Source organism: Asparagus officinalis, chromosome 3 (assembly GCF_001876935.1).
Source record: "Asparagus officinalis chromosome 3, Aspof.V1, whole genome shotgun sequence".
Classification (NCBI taxonomy): domain Eukaryota; kingdom Viridiplantae; phylum Streptophyta; class Magnoliopsida; order Asparagales; family Asparagaceae; genus Asparagus; species Asparagus officinalis.
The window spans coordinates 81,085,159-81,102,959 of record NC_033796.1 but is presented as its reverse complement, the minus strand read 5'-3'; the positions used below and the strand labels follow the sequence as shown (position 1 = coordinate 81,102,959).

Here is a 17,801-nt window from a genome sequence, read left to right as displayed (position 1 = left end):
ATATATATATATATATATCTCGAGTACTCGGATAATAAAGTATCTCAACAACGAGTAATATCACATTGGGCATCCGCCCAATACTCAGGTCAAATAGTTTGTAATATTATTATTCTCTAGGGTAAAGCATATCCCCGTGTAAAATCGGCATGATAGGTATATAGATTTCTACAAAATCTACATGGAAACAAAAGCATATGTTCACCGAACTCTTTTATATATATATATATATATCTCGAGTACTCGGATAATAAAGTATCTCAACAACGAGTAATATCACATTGGGCATCCGCCCAATACTCAGGTCAAATAGTTTGTAATATTATTATTCTCTAGGGTAAAGCATATCCCCGTGTAAAATCGGCATGATAGGTATATAGATTTCTACAAAATCTACATGGAAACAAAAGCATATGTTCACCGAACTCTTTTATCTCAACAACGAGTAATATCACATTGGGCATCCGCCCAATACTCAGGTCAAATAGTTTGTAATATTATTATTCTCTAGGGTAAAGCATATCCCCGTGTAAAATCGGCATGATAGGTATATAGATTTCTACAAAATCTACATGGAAACAAAAGCATATGTTCACCGAACTCTTTTGCACGCTCATGCGGATAAACAAGTATTATAGGTTCATCGACCTCTTCGCATGCTCGTGCGGATAAACAACTATCATAGGTTCATTGACCTCTTCGCACGCTCATGCGGATAAACAACTATCATAGGTTCATTAACCTCTTCGCACGTTCATGTGGATAAACAACTATCCTAGGTTCACTGACCTTTGGATACCCTCGTACGAGAATAAAATGTGTAATGGAGTGAAACTCATCGTGGTATCATTTGCGGTGTATTAACTCACTACTCAATTGCAGATAAACTAAAACTCATCATAATCCCTTTGGGATACTCAAATTCATAGTACAACATGTTCATGACTGTAGTGTAACATCCAATGAATCATACTCCGAAATCTCACCTCAACAATGGCGTAAAAACAGACTCAAGAAAACAATTCAAAACTGGGCAAATGTTGCCCAGAAAGTGGTCGGGACTACTGTTAGTAAAATGAGCATATCGTTTTCTAGGAATATTATTTTTAGAAATGGTTTTCTGTTTTGAAAACTAGATTCACACATCTTTCAATTGGCACTACTTTGGTTTAGTTTGGAGTTAAATTTCTATGCCCAGTTTTCAGTTGAAGATCATACACGTGCAGCAGTTTTTTGCAGAACATGTCATTAATAAAAAGAGTATATCTTTCACTATACAAACTCTTTTTAAGAATAAGTTTCTGTTTTAGAAACTAGATTCATATATCTTTCATTTGGAACTAGTTTAATTCAATTTGGAGTTAATTTTCTATATCCAATTTTTAGTTAAAGATGAAACTCATGCAGCAGTTTTCTGCAGAATATAGATACCACTAGTAGATCTCTTTAATTTCTTATATATAAACGAAATTGATTATTAAAGTGTGATATAATTACACATGAAAAGAGATGTAATTCATCTTAAAACTTGATTTCAATCCTAGATATCACAACCTTAGGTTTTAGCATGATTAGTTTATAAGAAGAACTCAAAATAATTAAATAAACTAGGATTTTTACATGTTAAAACTTAGTTTACAATTTTAAAACAAAATTTATATTAATCCTAATGATCATGATCATAAACCTAATTCCAACAGTAATTAAACAAAATATTCAGTTCTAGCATTGGATCAAAATTATCATCGGAAATCTAATTTATTTTAACATAGCAGTTAATCATAGCAGTTAAAGCTCAGGCATAAAAATCTCATTTATTAAACTTCTTATAATTTCAACTAATTATGGGGAAATGTTTGGATGAGGGTAGTCTTACCTCGATGTCGCTGAAAATCCCCAAGCAAACGTTCGTGCAATATCCCTCCTTGCTGCAAACCGCTATCCCCCTTCTTCTCTAAAAAATTAATTGCACAAGGAACACTCCCTTGTTTCCTCTTCTTCAATGTCAGAAACAATACAAAAGTTGTAGGAATATTTTGAGAGGAGGAAGGGAGGCTTTGTATAGAGTTTGGAAGTTGGTAAAGAGGCTTGGAGTTGTTTCTCTTTGATAGAGATTTCTTTGAAGAAGTGGAGTCTTTGATTAAGAAATTGGGAACTGATACTCTCAGTATCAGGTTCTTCTTTGTTTTTGAGAGAAGAAACATGAAGAGGAAATCATGCATTTAATTTTGGATTTTGATAGTACAATTAATCAGTTCTTTTAAGTTAATGAGAGGTGTCGCGCAATGCCGAAAGCATCGAAAAAACGCCAGAAGCAGAAACCCGCACACTACAGCTACAGTAATTTCTGGTCAATTCAAGCTAAAACTGGTGATTCCTGGATGTGGAAACAGATTTTAAAAATCAGGAATAAAGCTCAGGATATATTTGGGGGTACTGATAATTTGAAGCTGAAACTTCAGTCTTGTTGCAGGAATTCTAAAATCAAAGTTTCGGCTCTATACAATGTTATTTCCCCTGCATCTTCTATTGTGACTTGGCATAATACAATATGGGAGTCCATCAATATTCTCAGGCATTCTTTTATCTGTTGGTTAGCAGTCCATAATCGGCTGCTTACTCAAGATAGATTACTTAATATGGGGATAATGACTGTTAATAGTTGTTGCTTTTGTTCTGGTCATGAAAGCAGAGATCACCTCTTCTTTGAGTGTGCCTTTTCAAAGGATGTCTGGGTTTTGGTTATGGAATGACTGCAATACAAGTGGAAAGCTTGTAATTGGGGGCAAATTTCGAATTGGTACTACTTCAGGTTGAGAGGAAAGGGTTTCAAACAAAGGATAAAAAGAATGGCTTTAGTCTCTACAATATATTGCATATGGTTGGAGAGGAATGCTAGAATTTTCAGATTGCGGATGAAGTCTGCAGTTCAAGTGTTCAAAGAGATTAAATTTAGTATCCTATCAATAATTCTTAATGGTTCTTTCTCGAGAGAGAACAAAGATTGGTTGTGTTCTTTGTAGTTGAAGACTTGATGATGATTGTACTTCTCAGCTGCTGAGAATTGTGAAGCGCTGATTCAAATTTGGAAATGAATAAAATTCTTCATTTACCAAAAAAAAAAAAAAAATTCTGTCACAGTGTTTCTGCTTCAGAAAATTTGCTACAGTAATCGGGATACTGTTCAACCGAAAAAATGGAGGGTTATTTTCTGTGCATGATCTGTTTAGTATATTGGTTGTAACTTTCTTATCCGACCTCGGAATGAGGTGATTTAAGATTTATTGAAAATCTGTTGAAGAGACCTATAACTTTAATCTTTTGAGTTTTTCCAAATTCTAACTGCATCAGTGTGTAAAATACCTAAACTCTTAACTGGTCACGTGCGTGATTTGTGCATTTGCACTCGTATATTCATGTATATACATTGAATTGATTTCAAATAAATTCATAGCATTCTCAAATATTAAAATATGATATTTATTTTCATAAAACATATTTATTATTATTTATCATAAATAGTCAAATTTTCGGGGTTTTAGAAGTATTCAAAGAAAGCTCTGCGGATGCCAATAGGGTCAGAAATATCCACTCCTTGGTGATTAATAGAGACAATGTAGCTAGACTTTTTGTGGAGACAATTGTAGTATTCAAATGTTGCTTTCATGAATTTGAAATTCACGAAAATCAATTAAAAAAAGGAAACTCCACTACAGGAAGAATAGTGCCAATGACAGAATGATGTACCCAAAATACCTATAAAAGGATAAACACAACCATGCAACCAGCTGCATGATCAAAGCACATCATATAAAAGGTAAACACAACCACGCAACCAGCTGAAAGCAGCTGCATGATCAAAGCACATTATATAAAAGGAGAAACACAACCATGCATTATGCAACCAGCTGCATGATCAAAGCATATCATATAAAAGGTAAACATGCCAGCTAAAACCAGCTGCATGATCAAAGCACGTCATATAAAAGGAGAAACACAGCCATGCAACCAGCTGCATGATCAAAAAACATCATATAAAAGGTAAACACAACCATGCAACCAGCTGAAACCGGCTGCATGATCAAAACACATCATATAAAAGGATAAACACAACCATGCAACCAGCTGCATGATCAAAGAATAGTGCCAATGGCATACACGTGTACACCCTCTTCCCAAAAGAAAATCAATTTTAAAAAAAGGAAACTCCACTACAGGAAGAATAATGCCAATGAATGTACCCAAAATACCTATATAAGATATCAATACACAACAATAACACAAGGAACAAACTGAAGACGTAACCATACCCAAAAAAAAAAAGAGGATGAGCTCCATGAAAGCCATTGCACCTTATTTGGGCATGATTGTAAGCCAATTAGCTTATGGAGGAGCCAACATTTTAGGCAAGCTTGCCATAGAGCGAGGACTCAGCTACCCCGTCCTCATCGTCTATCGCCATCTCATCGCCATGACAATCTTTGGTCCCCTCTCCTATGTTCTTGAAAGGTCAGACCATCGATACAAAAGATTATTTTTAAAGATTATTTTTTCCCATCTGATACCCTGATGTTTAGGAAATTGAACTTTTGTGTCTTTTTCTGTTGATCAAACACTGGCTCATATATAGGAATCAAAGGCCACCTCTTTCATTGTCGATACTCATGAAGATCTTCGTCCTCACATTGTTTGGAGCAACGATACATCTGAATGTATTCTATTTAGGGCTTGATTATACACCCCCAACTGCGGCAAGTGCTTTGAGCTGTGCAATTCCTGCTCTTACTTTTACCCTGGCAGTATTATTTAGGTGAGCTCATATACATAAGCATATCAAGATAGTTCGCACACATTATTCATAATTAAAATAATCACATGATTTTTAATCAAATTAAGAAAAAGTATGCACATAAATTTATTGAGATTGGTTTATAGAATTTTCATTTTTCTTCTTACCAGGATGGAAGAGGTCAAGATTAAAAATGCAAAGGGGAGAGCAAAGATAATAGGAGCTTTAGTTTGCATTACTGGAGCTCTTTTATTTACTTTTTGGCAAGGCCCTCTCCTCCTAGGATTTGTTAAGAGACCTTTGTTTATAGTTCAAGGAAAAAACTTTGGCCACGGATCAAAACATTATAAAGATGATTGGATCAAAGGTTCCGTTCTTATATTCATTGCCAATGCCACATTTAGTGTATGGTTCATTCTTCAGGTTAGTCTCCTTCAAATGTGCTGCTATGATCCTTCTCAACATTGCATACTCCGGTTAAAGAGCTTACAAAGATTGAACAAATAAGCTTTGATGATTCTTCTACAGGCAAAGGTTTATGAGGTTTATCCAGCAACATTATCGATGAACGCCCTGATCTGCTTCTTCGCATCCCTTCAGTCTGCAACACTCGCCCTCATCTTTGACAGAAATGCATCTTCTTGGAAATTAGAATGGAACATACAACTTATAACAATCATATACTCAGTATATAACTTTATCCTCTCATTTATTAATAGAAAACCTTATTGATTCTCGAAAGTTATGGTTTTGTGCAGGGAATTGTGATATCTGGCCTTTCATATTACTTGCAAACTTCTTGTATCAGCAAGAGAGGACCAGTATTTGCTGCTATGTTCTCTCCACTAAACCTTGTTCTAGTGGCACTCTTCTCTGCTTTCTTTTTCGCTGAAAGACTTCATTTGAGCAGGTATGCAGGAAGAGAGAGAGAGAGAGAGAGAGAGAGAGAGAGAGGAAAATAACCGATTCTTTGTGAATAAGTTGATCCTGGTTTAGCAATTCTAGTAAATAACATACTACATAACGTAAAATTATTTTGTTTATAGATGTTTTGTATATGCGAACGATATCAAATTAACGATGTAATGGATTTTTATAGCTTGATTGGAGCTTTCGCCATAATTTCGGGACTTTACATGGTACTGTGGGGGAAAAGCAAAGACCGTGACGGCAAAGAATCTGATGAAGAATTGCAGATAAGGTTTTTATCATCAAGCACTGAATGCAATCCTAAGTAATGTATTTCGGACACATCTATTTCCTCATCAAGGTTCTAAAGGGAGTCTTTTTCTTCGTATTTCTTTTTTTCCTTTTCGAAGATAAATGTAATCTTTTGTTCTCATGCAAAGTTTGTCAGGCAATATTGTGCTCCGTAGTTGCCAATGTAGCCATGCAAAAGAATTGTTATCTCAACTCCTAAAACAATTTAAATTCTGAGATTGACAAAATTTGAACCTGTATTGACGAAAGTTGAATTAGAATTCATATGTAAATTGATTCAAACTTCCCTCATTTTCATCTAAAAAGTCTAATATTAGAAGATTGATTGAGTTTCATAATTAATTTAAAAAATGCAAATGATTTAAATCTGCGTTTTCCCTATAATCAACAAGCTAATTTCATCTCCTTCACACAATCCAGAAGTATCACCATTTTCTTAAATATATTAGTGACACTCATATAATGCACATGCTTTGCACATTGTGGGCTTCTTTGTTTCGTTTAATGTTTTAAATTTTTATTTATTGACTTCATAATGGTGAAGTGCTTTTATAATAATATAAATCCTTATATTCAACAATTAAAATTTTGATAAAATAAATGAAATTGTATTATGATTTGGTGGTAATGGACAAAATTATGGATTAGAGTCCAAAAATTCAAAATTTTGGAGTATTTATAAAATATTTTATGCGGGACAAAATTTTATGATTTGACAAGAGAAGGCAAAATTTGGGTCATAGTTGATACAAATTCAGGAATTTTGAAATATGCATAAAATATTCTTTGCTAGATGACGATTCTTGATTTGGCCGAAATTAGCCAAAATCATGGGTAATCCAAAAAAATTCAGGATTTTAGAGTATTCATAAGATATTCTATGCAGAAGATCTCAACAATGAGTCATGGTCACTTTTGGCATCCACCAAACACTCAGATAAAAATCCTTTTGTAATATTATTGTGCCCTGTGTAAAACAACAGGATAGGAATATCGATTCCTACACAATCTATACGGAAACAAAGACATAGGTTCACTGACCTCAGCACACGCTCTGGCGGGTAACTAAACATAGATTCAAAGACCCCAGCGCACTATCATGCAGATAATAAACATAGGTCCATCGACCCCATCGTACTATCATGCGGATAATAAACACAGGTCTATTGACCCCAGCGCACTATCATGCGGATAAATAAGTGTCATAGGCTCATCGACCTCTTCGCACGCTCGTGCGGATAAACAAGTGTCATAGGTTCATCGACCTCTTCGCACGCTCGTACGGATAAACGAATGTCATAGGTTCATCGACCTCTTCGTACGCTCGTGCGGATAAACAAATATGTGTAGTGGAGTGAAATTCATCACGGTCTCATTTTCGATGTACTAATTCACTAACCCAAAAGTGTAATCGTAACAATATTTTATCATAATCCACTAGGAATACTCATATAAGTATTACAACATATTTATGACTATAAGTGTAACAATCGGGCGGCTCAAACTCCACAAACACCTCTCAAAACAGAGCAAACAAACTCCAGAAAATAAGAAACTGAGTCAAACTACCCAAGAAAAGGTTGGCGCTACTATTAGTAAAACGAGTATATCTTTTTCTAGGAAAACTATTTTTAGGAATAGTTTTTCTTTTGAAAACTAGGTTCATACATATTTCAATAGGTACTAGTTTGGTTAAATTTGTAATTCATTTGCTATGCCAAGCTTTCTGTTGAACTTCATACACGTACAGCAGTTTTACTGCAGGACGTGTCATTAGTAAAAAGACTATATCTTTCTCTATACAAACTCTTTCTAAGCTTGGTTTTCTATTTTAGAAACTAGATTCACATATCTTTCATTTGGCACTATTTTAGTTCAATTTAGAGTTCATTTATTATTTTAAATTTTCAGTTTAATATCATATACCTGCTACTGTTTTTTGCAGAACATGTTGTTAGCGGCCAAATGATCATGTCTTTCTCTTGAATTCACACGTAACTATCAAAGTGATTAATTACACATGACAAGATCTACACAAATAACAGAGAAAATATTTTATTTAATCAGATTCTCATTTATTTAGGAAAAACACAAACCTATGATTTAAGCATTGTTACTAAACATGCGAAAAATAATCAATTATTCCTCTAAGATTTCAACATGATTTAAATATGATTAATAAACAAAATAAATTCCAAATTTCCTAATGATCATGATCATAAATCTAATAGCAACATTAAGAAAAACAGTATTTTCAGTTTTAGCATTTGATTAAAATTTATCATCAAAATCTAACTTGTTTTAACATGATAGATTAAGCTCAAGCATGAGAATCTCATCTTTAAACTTCTTATAATTTTAACTAATTACTGGGAAGGTTTGGGTAGGAGATAATCTTGCCTCGATGCTACCGATATTCTCAAACAAATGATTGCGCGAGAATTCCCTTCACTCCGGTCGCTAGCCTCCGCTTCCTCTCCACAAATGTCACAGAAAACACTATGTTTCTCTTCTACTCTTTGTGAGTTTTGTGTGTTTTAGAAGAGAGGAAGTGAGAGGTATTTATAGAGAAGTTAGAGGGACATAGAGCCTAAAACAAGGAGTAGTGGTGGAGGGAAACATGGAGTAGTGGTGGAGGGAAACATGGAGTAGTTTATGGGAGTAATTTGTGGGATGTTGCTTAGTGGAGGAAAGATGAAGAAAATTATCTTTTTCTTTACATTATTCTAACAAAGAAATCCGACTATTTTCTGTTCATTTTTCTGTGTTAAGTATATTGGCTGTAACTTTTTCACCCGACATCGGAATGAGGTAATTTAAGATTTGTTGAAAAGCTGCTGAAGAGACCTACAAATTTGGTCTTTTGAGTTTTACAAAATTCGAACTGCATCAGTGTGTAAAATATATAAATTTTTAACTAATCATTTCACCAGATATGCATTTGTACTCGTATATTCACAAATATACATTGAATTGATCTCAAGCCAATTCCTATCATACTCAAACATCAAAATATGATGTTTATCACCATATAAAATATTTATTATTATTTGTCATAAAATATTTAAAATTTCAAGGTTTTACATCAATGCATTTTTTAAACTCACAAAAGTGTGTGATAATTTATATTACTTAGGAAGTTCAGTCAATGAAAAGCTAGATAAAATTTGTATAGCATCTATTAAAACCGAGAGGATAATTATAAAAAATAGAATTTTCAACCTTATACTTGGTGAATAAAGTTATTTGAAAGAGATTATGTGAAGTACAACCCACTTCTAGCTCGTTCAGTGCCGCCTAACCTAAGCGGACACTTTGCTATCTGCAATGCTTCGCTAAACCGCGCCAAGTCATGCACTTTAGGCCCATACGTTTTACTTTAATACCATAAAACCGCCGCCTAAGCGGCCGATTTACAGCCTAGGCCCGAGATTGGCGATATTGAAGCGCCCGATATTTCGCTACTTAAAGTGCTCGGGTTGGATTTGGGCTAGACCTCAACTTTGAATCATCTATTCATGGAATAAGGATAACTATGATCTCGTAATCCCGACGGTTGATGAATGGGTAGGTCAATAGTTGTTTTTTCTTTTTTTGTCGGATTTTTGAGCCACAAGCATTTGTATTTTTTTTCTTTATTTCTAGTTTGAAGGGTATTTACTATGTCACGGTATCACTTTACATTGTACTAACTATTCATCTTGGTAATGAAGAATTACCAAATAAAATTTAAGGTATCAAAGTTAAAAGCTGTGTAATCTTTAGAATATCAAAGTATCGGTATAAAATTATGGGATATCAAAGTAAAAAAAAGTGAACTTTTGGATCTCAAAGTGTCAAATGAAGAGTTTGGGTTATCAATGTTAAAAAAAGACAAATTTTAGAATACTAAAGGGCAAATAGTTCTAGTAATTGTTCACATGCTACTCTGCCATACTCTCTCTCTCTCTCTCTCTAAATGCATTCCTGTTGGCCTTCTTGTTTTGATGATGTTTAACAAACAATTTACCACTAATGTTGTTTGTCTAGTATTTGTGTTTTCTTATTTATTATAGACAAGCAACGAGTTGGAGGATGGATGGAATAGAGCCTCAATGATCATATCCAAAGGAGGTTGGCGGAATGTCGGTGAAGCCTTGCAATTCAAGTTAAAGATCAAGTTCAAGCTTCATCCGCAACGTGTACCAAGTCAAGCTTAATTGAAGATCAAGATTGCTTGGGTAATGTAGTTTAGGATTTATATTATGTGTGTTAAGTACTATAAGCTCAATTATCTATACACACACATTTTATTGGTTTCCTTGTATATATATGTAGTCACATATATATACAACACAAGTTTTGGCTTTCATGTTTATAAATATTAAATTACATGTTTCATATTTATTATTGTGATTTGGTTTATCTACTTAGATATGAAACAAATATATTTTCATATACATACTCATAAGTTTCATTTTCTATTGTATTTGTGGAAATATTGTATTCTTAGTTTGTAGACTTCAATATCAGTTTATACATGTTTTACTAAGTCTATAAAAACATTTCACAAAGCTTCAAAAATTGGTTTATGTCAAAACATCAAAATTCAAGTATCTCATATTTTCATGTTTTGGACTATTTTGTAAAATGATGATATTTTTTATTTGGGATGTCCTTTTTGATAACCAGTCGCTGTAGCATGTTTATTATCATGTCTACAATCATTCCCCAAAGTTTTACATTTTTTGGAATTTATTTGATATTTTTTAAACAGTGTTTTAAAATCAACATAACAGTTTTCTGCTGTGTTAGTTTTCGGTCGACCGCACCGGTCGACCGCTCAATTGTTCTTTCGACAGCATGCAGCAGAGAGTTGGTCGGTCGACCGATGCGGTCGACCGAGAGCTCCATCGGTCGCCCGCACTGGTCGACCGAAGACTGTCCAGACTCTGTCGGTCGACCGACAGAATTTTCGGTCAACCGCCAATGTGACCGTTGGACTTCAACGGCTATTTCTCTGAGCTGTTTGCTGGGGCTGTTTTTGTCTTTTGTTTGGGCTTTTTGACTGAGATTTCAATTGGGTATATATACCCTATTGCTGCTCTCTTTCAATTTTAACCAAGATAATTGTTTAAACAAGTTTAAGGGTGTTTTGTGTTTGTTTAAAAGAGTGTTTAAGAGTTTTTTTTATGAAGCAAATTTCACAAGAGCAAGTGGAGATCATCATTTGGTGTTTGAGCATTCACTCTTCTCTCACTCTCTTGTCATCTTTAGAGAAGTGTTTCTAAACTCATCTTTATATATTTGATTATCATTGTTATTAAGCTAGAACTACATTGAGTTTAGTTTTGATTTATATCTCTTTGTTCACACACAACCTTTTGAGCTTATTGTATTTACATTCATAGTATAATTGGGTTGTGGGATTGTGTAACTTAGAGAGTGAGCTTATAATTCGTTCTCATTCATTGTAGAGAACAAACACTTTGTATTGAGCCTAATTGTGATGATTCACTTGTAATACACTTGTACACCGAGAGAAGTGTGTGGTGAGAGACGGGGTCGAATCCAAGAGGAGTGGCGTCGGTTGACGTGCCTAGGGAGAGGTTGTAACCGAGCACTTGAGGAGGAGGACACAGGCTAGGACCAACACTTAGTGTGTGATGTGTGATTGCATAGTGATTGTATTGTGAGGTGTAAACGTTATTCGAGTGAACGTAGAAAACCCGGTTGTGAAGTGGAGATCTCCTCGAGGTGAGGAGCGGAGACGTAGGTCGTGGGGACCGAACTCCATAATCATATTGTTTGTTTGTGATTGCATTGGCGCACTTACTTTTATGTTCATATCTTATATCACATTTGTATATTGCTTGTTGTTCATATTGCTTATCCTAGCTCATATACATTGTTGTATTTCATACTTACTAGGATAACTTGTTAATTAGTTTTAATTGGTATTTAATCGGATTAGATTAGCATAAGACCCTAATCACCCCCCCCCTCTAGGGTCTAACAATTCCTACTTTGCTACTTTAACTACGTGTCAATTATTTTCATGCCACCCTTACCCTGCCACTTCCTAATGTATAACCAAGATTACTAATAAACCGTATAAGGATACATATACGATGAAACAAATACACCCTGATATAGCGGGCCAGGCCCATTCACAGCGCGAACTTTCTAAACAGCGCTTAGGAGGGTGCTTTACGTTCGCACGCCCCAACGCAAGGAACTCTGGCGATTCAAGCGTGCTACTCCGCTTTAAGGAATATGGCAAGTGCTAACCTAGCCACATCTTTTTTTTTCTTTTCTTTTTCTCGATAATAATTCCAAAAGGCCATCTTTTATTCATAGCAATATATCTCTTTCTTTTCTCCAAGAATAGAGGAAAGTTGCTCAACTCTGTTCAATAACAAGACAACGTTTATATTTTATTAATGATGTTTTAAGTACATTTTCAGGATATGGATCCTCTCCAATGCATTCAATTCCTCCAATCACTATTGTACATTTTGAATTCAACAAACAATATTGGGCCACATAGGATTTTGTTATCAAGAACGAATCCATGATTGTTTAGCTTAGGAGGGGTAGTCAAGCAAGTTATCAAATCGAATACTACTTAAAAAAACTAATTTAAAAACTAATACGTCACACAAAAAAGATTATACTCCCTTTAAAAGTACTAATTTCGGAAAAAACTTTTATAGTCAATATTATCATTCACTATTTTAAATATTTTATTTAAATCTTAATCTATTGTAATCCTAATTATATCCTATACTAATCTGACGTGAACTATTTACAGGTCAATAATTTTAAATTATGAGATTAATAAAATGCATGGAACGGTTTCACAGAATTAGTTTGTTCAGTTAAACAAATCGTATATAGCTAGCATACTATAATACATGAAATATTTAAGAAAATCCAAAAAGTTTTAAAAATTATACAAATTACTCTCAAAATTTTAAAATTACATAAAATACCCTAACTTTACAAAAATTAAAATAACAAAAATAAAATCTAAAAATTAACAGCAGCCCTTGAAGAATTTAAAATTTTCAATTAACACCCTAAACGTTAAACATTGTAGAAACACCCTCAAAGTTCAAATTACAAAAATACAACCTAAAATTCTGATTTAAAATTTGAAAACAACATAGATGAATCTAAGGGATTACTATCAGACACCTAAAAATTTAAACATTATAAAAAATAACCCCAAAATTATAAAAATTATAAAAAAGTCCCTCAAAAGTTAAAAATTATAAAAAAAAACCTAAATTTTACAACTCATAACTAGTACACATCAAATCTGGAAAATATTAGGAGACTGTTGAAAATTTGAATTCTATAAAAAACAACCCAAAGTTTTAATAATTATAAAAAGCACCCTAAAAATTTTAAAGTTATAAGAAATATCCAGACATTTGAAAACTTATCATCAACATATTAAACATAAAAATTACAAGCACACAATATAAAATTTTAAATTTTTAAAGAAACACTAAAGTTTTGAAAATTGCGAAACACACCTTCAAAAGTTCAAAATCACAAAAAGTGGGTGAAATTTCAAACTTGGTAAAGAAAAGAGCAAGTGTTTGTATTCTTTCATTGAGATATGTAAATTTAACTTTTAACTTAAGGTTTACTATCATTTTCAGCATCTATAAGGAGTCTAAGTTAATACTAGTAAAAATTTAGCAATAACAATAGTTTAAAAATATCAAGTTAAAGTGTAATAATTTGTAAAATATATTGATAGATTAAACATTAACGTCATTGTATAAATTAAAGTAAAGGTATATAATTTTACTAATAAGTCGGAGCATCAAAAATACATGAGTAGCATCACTTGATAGAAGACTAAAATTGTAAAACCCCAAAAATTTGAATATTTTATAATAAATAATAAAGGTGTTACATTATGAAAAATGATATTTATTAGTATGTTAGGAATTTATTTAAGATCAATTCAATGTATATATGTGAATATAGAAGTAATATCATGCACACGTGCACGGGCCTAAATCTGGGAAAAACGACCGGTTAAAAGTATTTATATTTTACACACCAAAGCAGTTAGAATCTGGAAAGACTTAAAAGACTAAAGTTGTAGGTTTCTTTAAGATCTTTCCAAAAAATCTTATATCACCTTATTCCGAGGTCGGACGTGAAACTTATGACCAAAATACCAAAGGTTATTTTCCTAGTCAAACTAGGTTTCCTGGTTCGGGTCAAAAAAGTTTGTTTTGGATTTGTCTCTATAAATACCTATGTTTTTCATCAAAATTCCTCTCTTTTATTATATCTATGAACTCTAGCAGCCACCCTCTCTCCTTAAAAACCCTAGATCTTTTTCCTATAAATTTTTAAGAGCTTTGTGAAGCACAATACCGACACAAGGGCGAGATCTTTGACGTGTGACAAGGAAGAACGGGTTGTTTATACTCGTGGATTACTTGCTGTTTATTCTAGAGGCTTAGAACGATATTTGAGGCAAGATTATCTTTATCGAAACTCATCCCCATAGTTAAATAACTAGTTTAGATGTTTATTATGTGTTTTCATGTTTAAATATTAACTTGTGATGTTAAAAATCAGATTTTTTTTATGTTGAAACTTAAACTAATGCTAGATTAGTAATTTTAATGCTAGATTAGTAATTTTTTTCTTACTATTTATGATAGTATCATGATCATGATCATTAGGGTTATTCATAATTTCATTTATATATGAGAACGTTAAGAGATGTACTAAATATATATTTTCTGCAGAAAACTATAGCACATGTATAATATTTAACTAAGATTTTAAGATAGCAAATAAACTCCAAATTTAACTAAACTAGTTCCAAATGGAATTTATATGTATATAGTTTCTAAAACAAAAAACTATTCTCAAAAAAAGTTTGTGTAGAGAAAGATATATTCTTTTTACTAGCAATATGTCCTGCAGAAAAATTGCTGCACATGTATAATATTTAACTGGAGATTTGGGATAACAAACGAACTCCAAACTAAACCAATTTTATTCCAATTGAAAGATGTGTGAATCTAGTTTTCAAAACATAAAACTATTTATAAAATATATTTCCTAGAGAAAGATATACTTATTTTACTAACAGAAATCCCGAGTGTTTTCCTACTCGTTTTGTGGAGCTGTATTGCGCCATTTTGAGATGCGTTCGCGGAGGTTTGAGCCGCTTGATGTTACACGTATAGTCATGAATATGTTTTGTTATGTATTTTAGAATCCCAAGGGGATTATGACGAGTTTTGATTTGATCATATTCGAATTAGATATCATTCATATACATGTTGGATGTCGTTGATGAACACAGCTCAGTACTATATGGGATAGTACGTCGATATACCAGATATACACAATTTATACATGAGGTGTATATCGTTGATGAGCTCAATCCAGTACTACATGAGGTAGTGCGTCGATATTCCATTTGTAAAGACCATTGAGTCGAGTTAGGATGATTTGTCTAGCAATTCGTTCCGCACGAGGGTGCGATGAGGCTTGTGAGCCGTCTTCTAGGATACCTATCTGGTAGGCCGTCCTGCACTCATAGTATGTGTAGGCATCGAAAATTGCCTATAGGTCTCCACGAACGGTTCAGTGTTAAAGAGCGACGATGAACGTTACTATCCGATCCACAGGAGTTCAATTGACGTCGATGAACGATTGAAGTGAATCGACGAACTACGTGAGCTGATAGGATTTCGGAACAACGAAGACCCGGGCCAATCGGGAACCCAGCGATGTTCACAAAAAGGACAACGCCCTTCGAGTCTCGTTCATTCTACAGATAATCCAACCATTGGAACAGATAGAACTTTTCGTCAAGCTTCCAACGCACTTGGAATCACTCAAATCCGAGTTCGGACGAAGAATTTACGGCGAAAACAATCAAACATACGCAACGGAGCGTCTCGGGCTGAGCTGGGACACCCGGGGTGTCTCGGGAAAGTCGAAACACCCCAGGGGTGTCTAGGAAAAGACTAGACACCCCAGGGGTGTCTAGGCTTTTCCTAGACACCCCAGGGGTGTCTAGGTACCCTAGGTGCTCCCATTGCCTATAAATAGCAACCTAAGGCCTCATTTTTGGAGGATCTGGATTTTTGGAGAGTTGGCGAAGCCCTGCTACAGTGAAGAGTGGTCGAGCGCTTCAACACAAGAGAGGTCTTCATCACCCGTGTCCGTTCCTTAGCATTACCCTTCGCCGGTAATCCTAAGAAGAGCAAATATCTCGTTTTAGCCGAGATAGGCGCTTCAAGCTTCTAGATCTCCCCGCGGATCGACGAAGCTCTGTCCGATTTTTCAGGAACAGATCTGAGTGACAGGTGGTCCACGGATATCAACGTCCCCGTCACAGGCCAAAGACCCACGCAAGCAAGAGACGACGAACGGATCTTGCAGTTTATTTCAAGAAAGTTGTAATTTTATTTTTCGTTATTTGAATTCATTTGTAACGACTAAAGTTTAATGAAATCAATGAATGAGGCAACTTTCCTCGAAAATAAACTGGCGACCACAGTGGCAAAGCCAACGGCCTCGCTTGCCATGCGGGCCTGTCGTGACGCACGGCATTGCTTAGATCCGGTGAATGAGAGATCGAATACGAGTTCGATCAACAGAAGTTTGAAGAGTACCTCTGTTCCTCCTCCTCCAGATCCGCCTCTCCAAACAGGCGTAGGAAGACTTTATCTTCCAGAAATGCTCGCGGGACCTCCGGCTCCAAGATCCAAGATCCCGTCGCCGTTGCTGCACCCGTGCCCCGTGACATCCCAGCGGCATCCAAGCAGGTTGAAGCTGCAGATCCAGATCTGCCCTTCGTTGTAAGGACAAGTGCTGAAGGTGCTCCAGCTGTGTCAAAGAGGACGCGCCAAAGACGGCGCCAACGCCTTGCACGACAATTGGCCAAGGCCGCAGAATCAATGGACGGGATCCGCTACAATGAAGATCTGAAGTCCAGACAGCGCCAAGAGCAACAACGGCGCATAACCACCTCCTCCTCTAAGGCAGAAACGAACGATTGGGTTCGTGTCACGAGGACTCGCTCAACCCTCAAAGAGCGAATCAAGAAACGCCGCGCATTGCTTGCGCATGCCCGAGCCCTTCTGCAGAAAGCAGAGGAGATGCAAAAAGAAGAGACGGTCAAGAATTCGTCAAAACTCAAGCAGGTGTGGATGCTAAAGGCAAAGCCAGCGCCTAAGACAAGAGCGGACGATGTTGCTGTCCAACCTTCATCAAATCCAGATCCCGTTCCCCTTGCCCCCGCACCTCTGGCGGAGTCAGGTAAGAACACAGATCCTTCAAGATCCAGGGTTCCTTTGAAAGGTCGCCTCGGTCCTTTACCCGGGAACCGAGGTAAAGCACCTGTCAAGGAGCGATTGGGTCCATTGAAAGGTCCCCAAATGATGAACCTGACTGGGGGTCGTGCTAATCCCCCCAAGGAAGATAACAAAGGGAAAACCCCTATTGCCGACCGCATTGGGTTGCGTGTCGAAATTCAAGAGCCCGTTAAGTTTTTACGCTCGCAAAAGCGTAGACTTGAACGAGCGACTTCTGAAAACGCTAATAAAGCGTCATATCCCCAGAGGAAAACACATTCGTCTGATGATGATGGTGTTATACCTGGGAGGTCATGCCAACACTCTATGGGTTGCTCCAGTTATCAAACTGATGAGTTGTACTATAGAGCTGGGGATACGAGTAAGTCTCGAAAGAGAGATGCTCGAGACACGGAACCTCATTGTCCGTGTGCTAACATCATCAGGGCGGTGTTATC

General features: G+C 35.5%; 2 protein-coding genes across 2 annotated transcripts; both read left to right on the top strand.

Moving 5' to 3' along the window:
* Positions 2,286 to 2,753, top strand: LOC109835343. The gene has a single exon (XM_020403320.1). The coding sequence runs from the start codon at positions 2,286 to 2,288 to the stop codon at positions 2,751 to 2,753; it is 468 nt and encodes a 155-aa protein (XP_020258909.1).
* Positions 4,156 to 6,304, top strand: LOC109834389 (WAT1-related protein At5g07050-like). Its single transcript, XM_020402399.1, has 6 exons — positions 4,156 to 4,509; positions 4,631 to 4,810; positions 4,960 to 5,212; positions 5,318 to 5,476; positions 5,548 to 5,699; positions 5,889 to 6,304. The coding sequence occupies exons 1-6, from the start codon at positions 4,328 to 4,330 to the stop codon at positions 6,025 to 6,027; spliced, it is 1,065 nt and encodes a 354-aa protein (XP_020257988.1). The 5' UTR covers positions 4,156 to 4,327; the 3' UTR covers positions 6,028 to 6,304.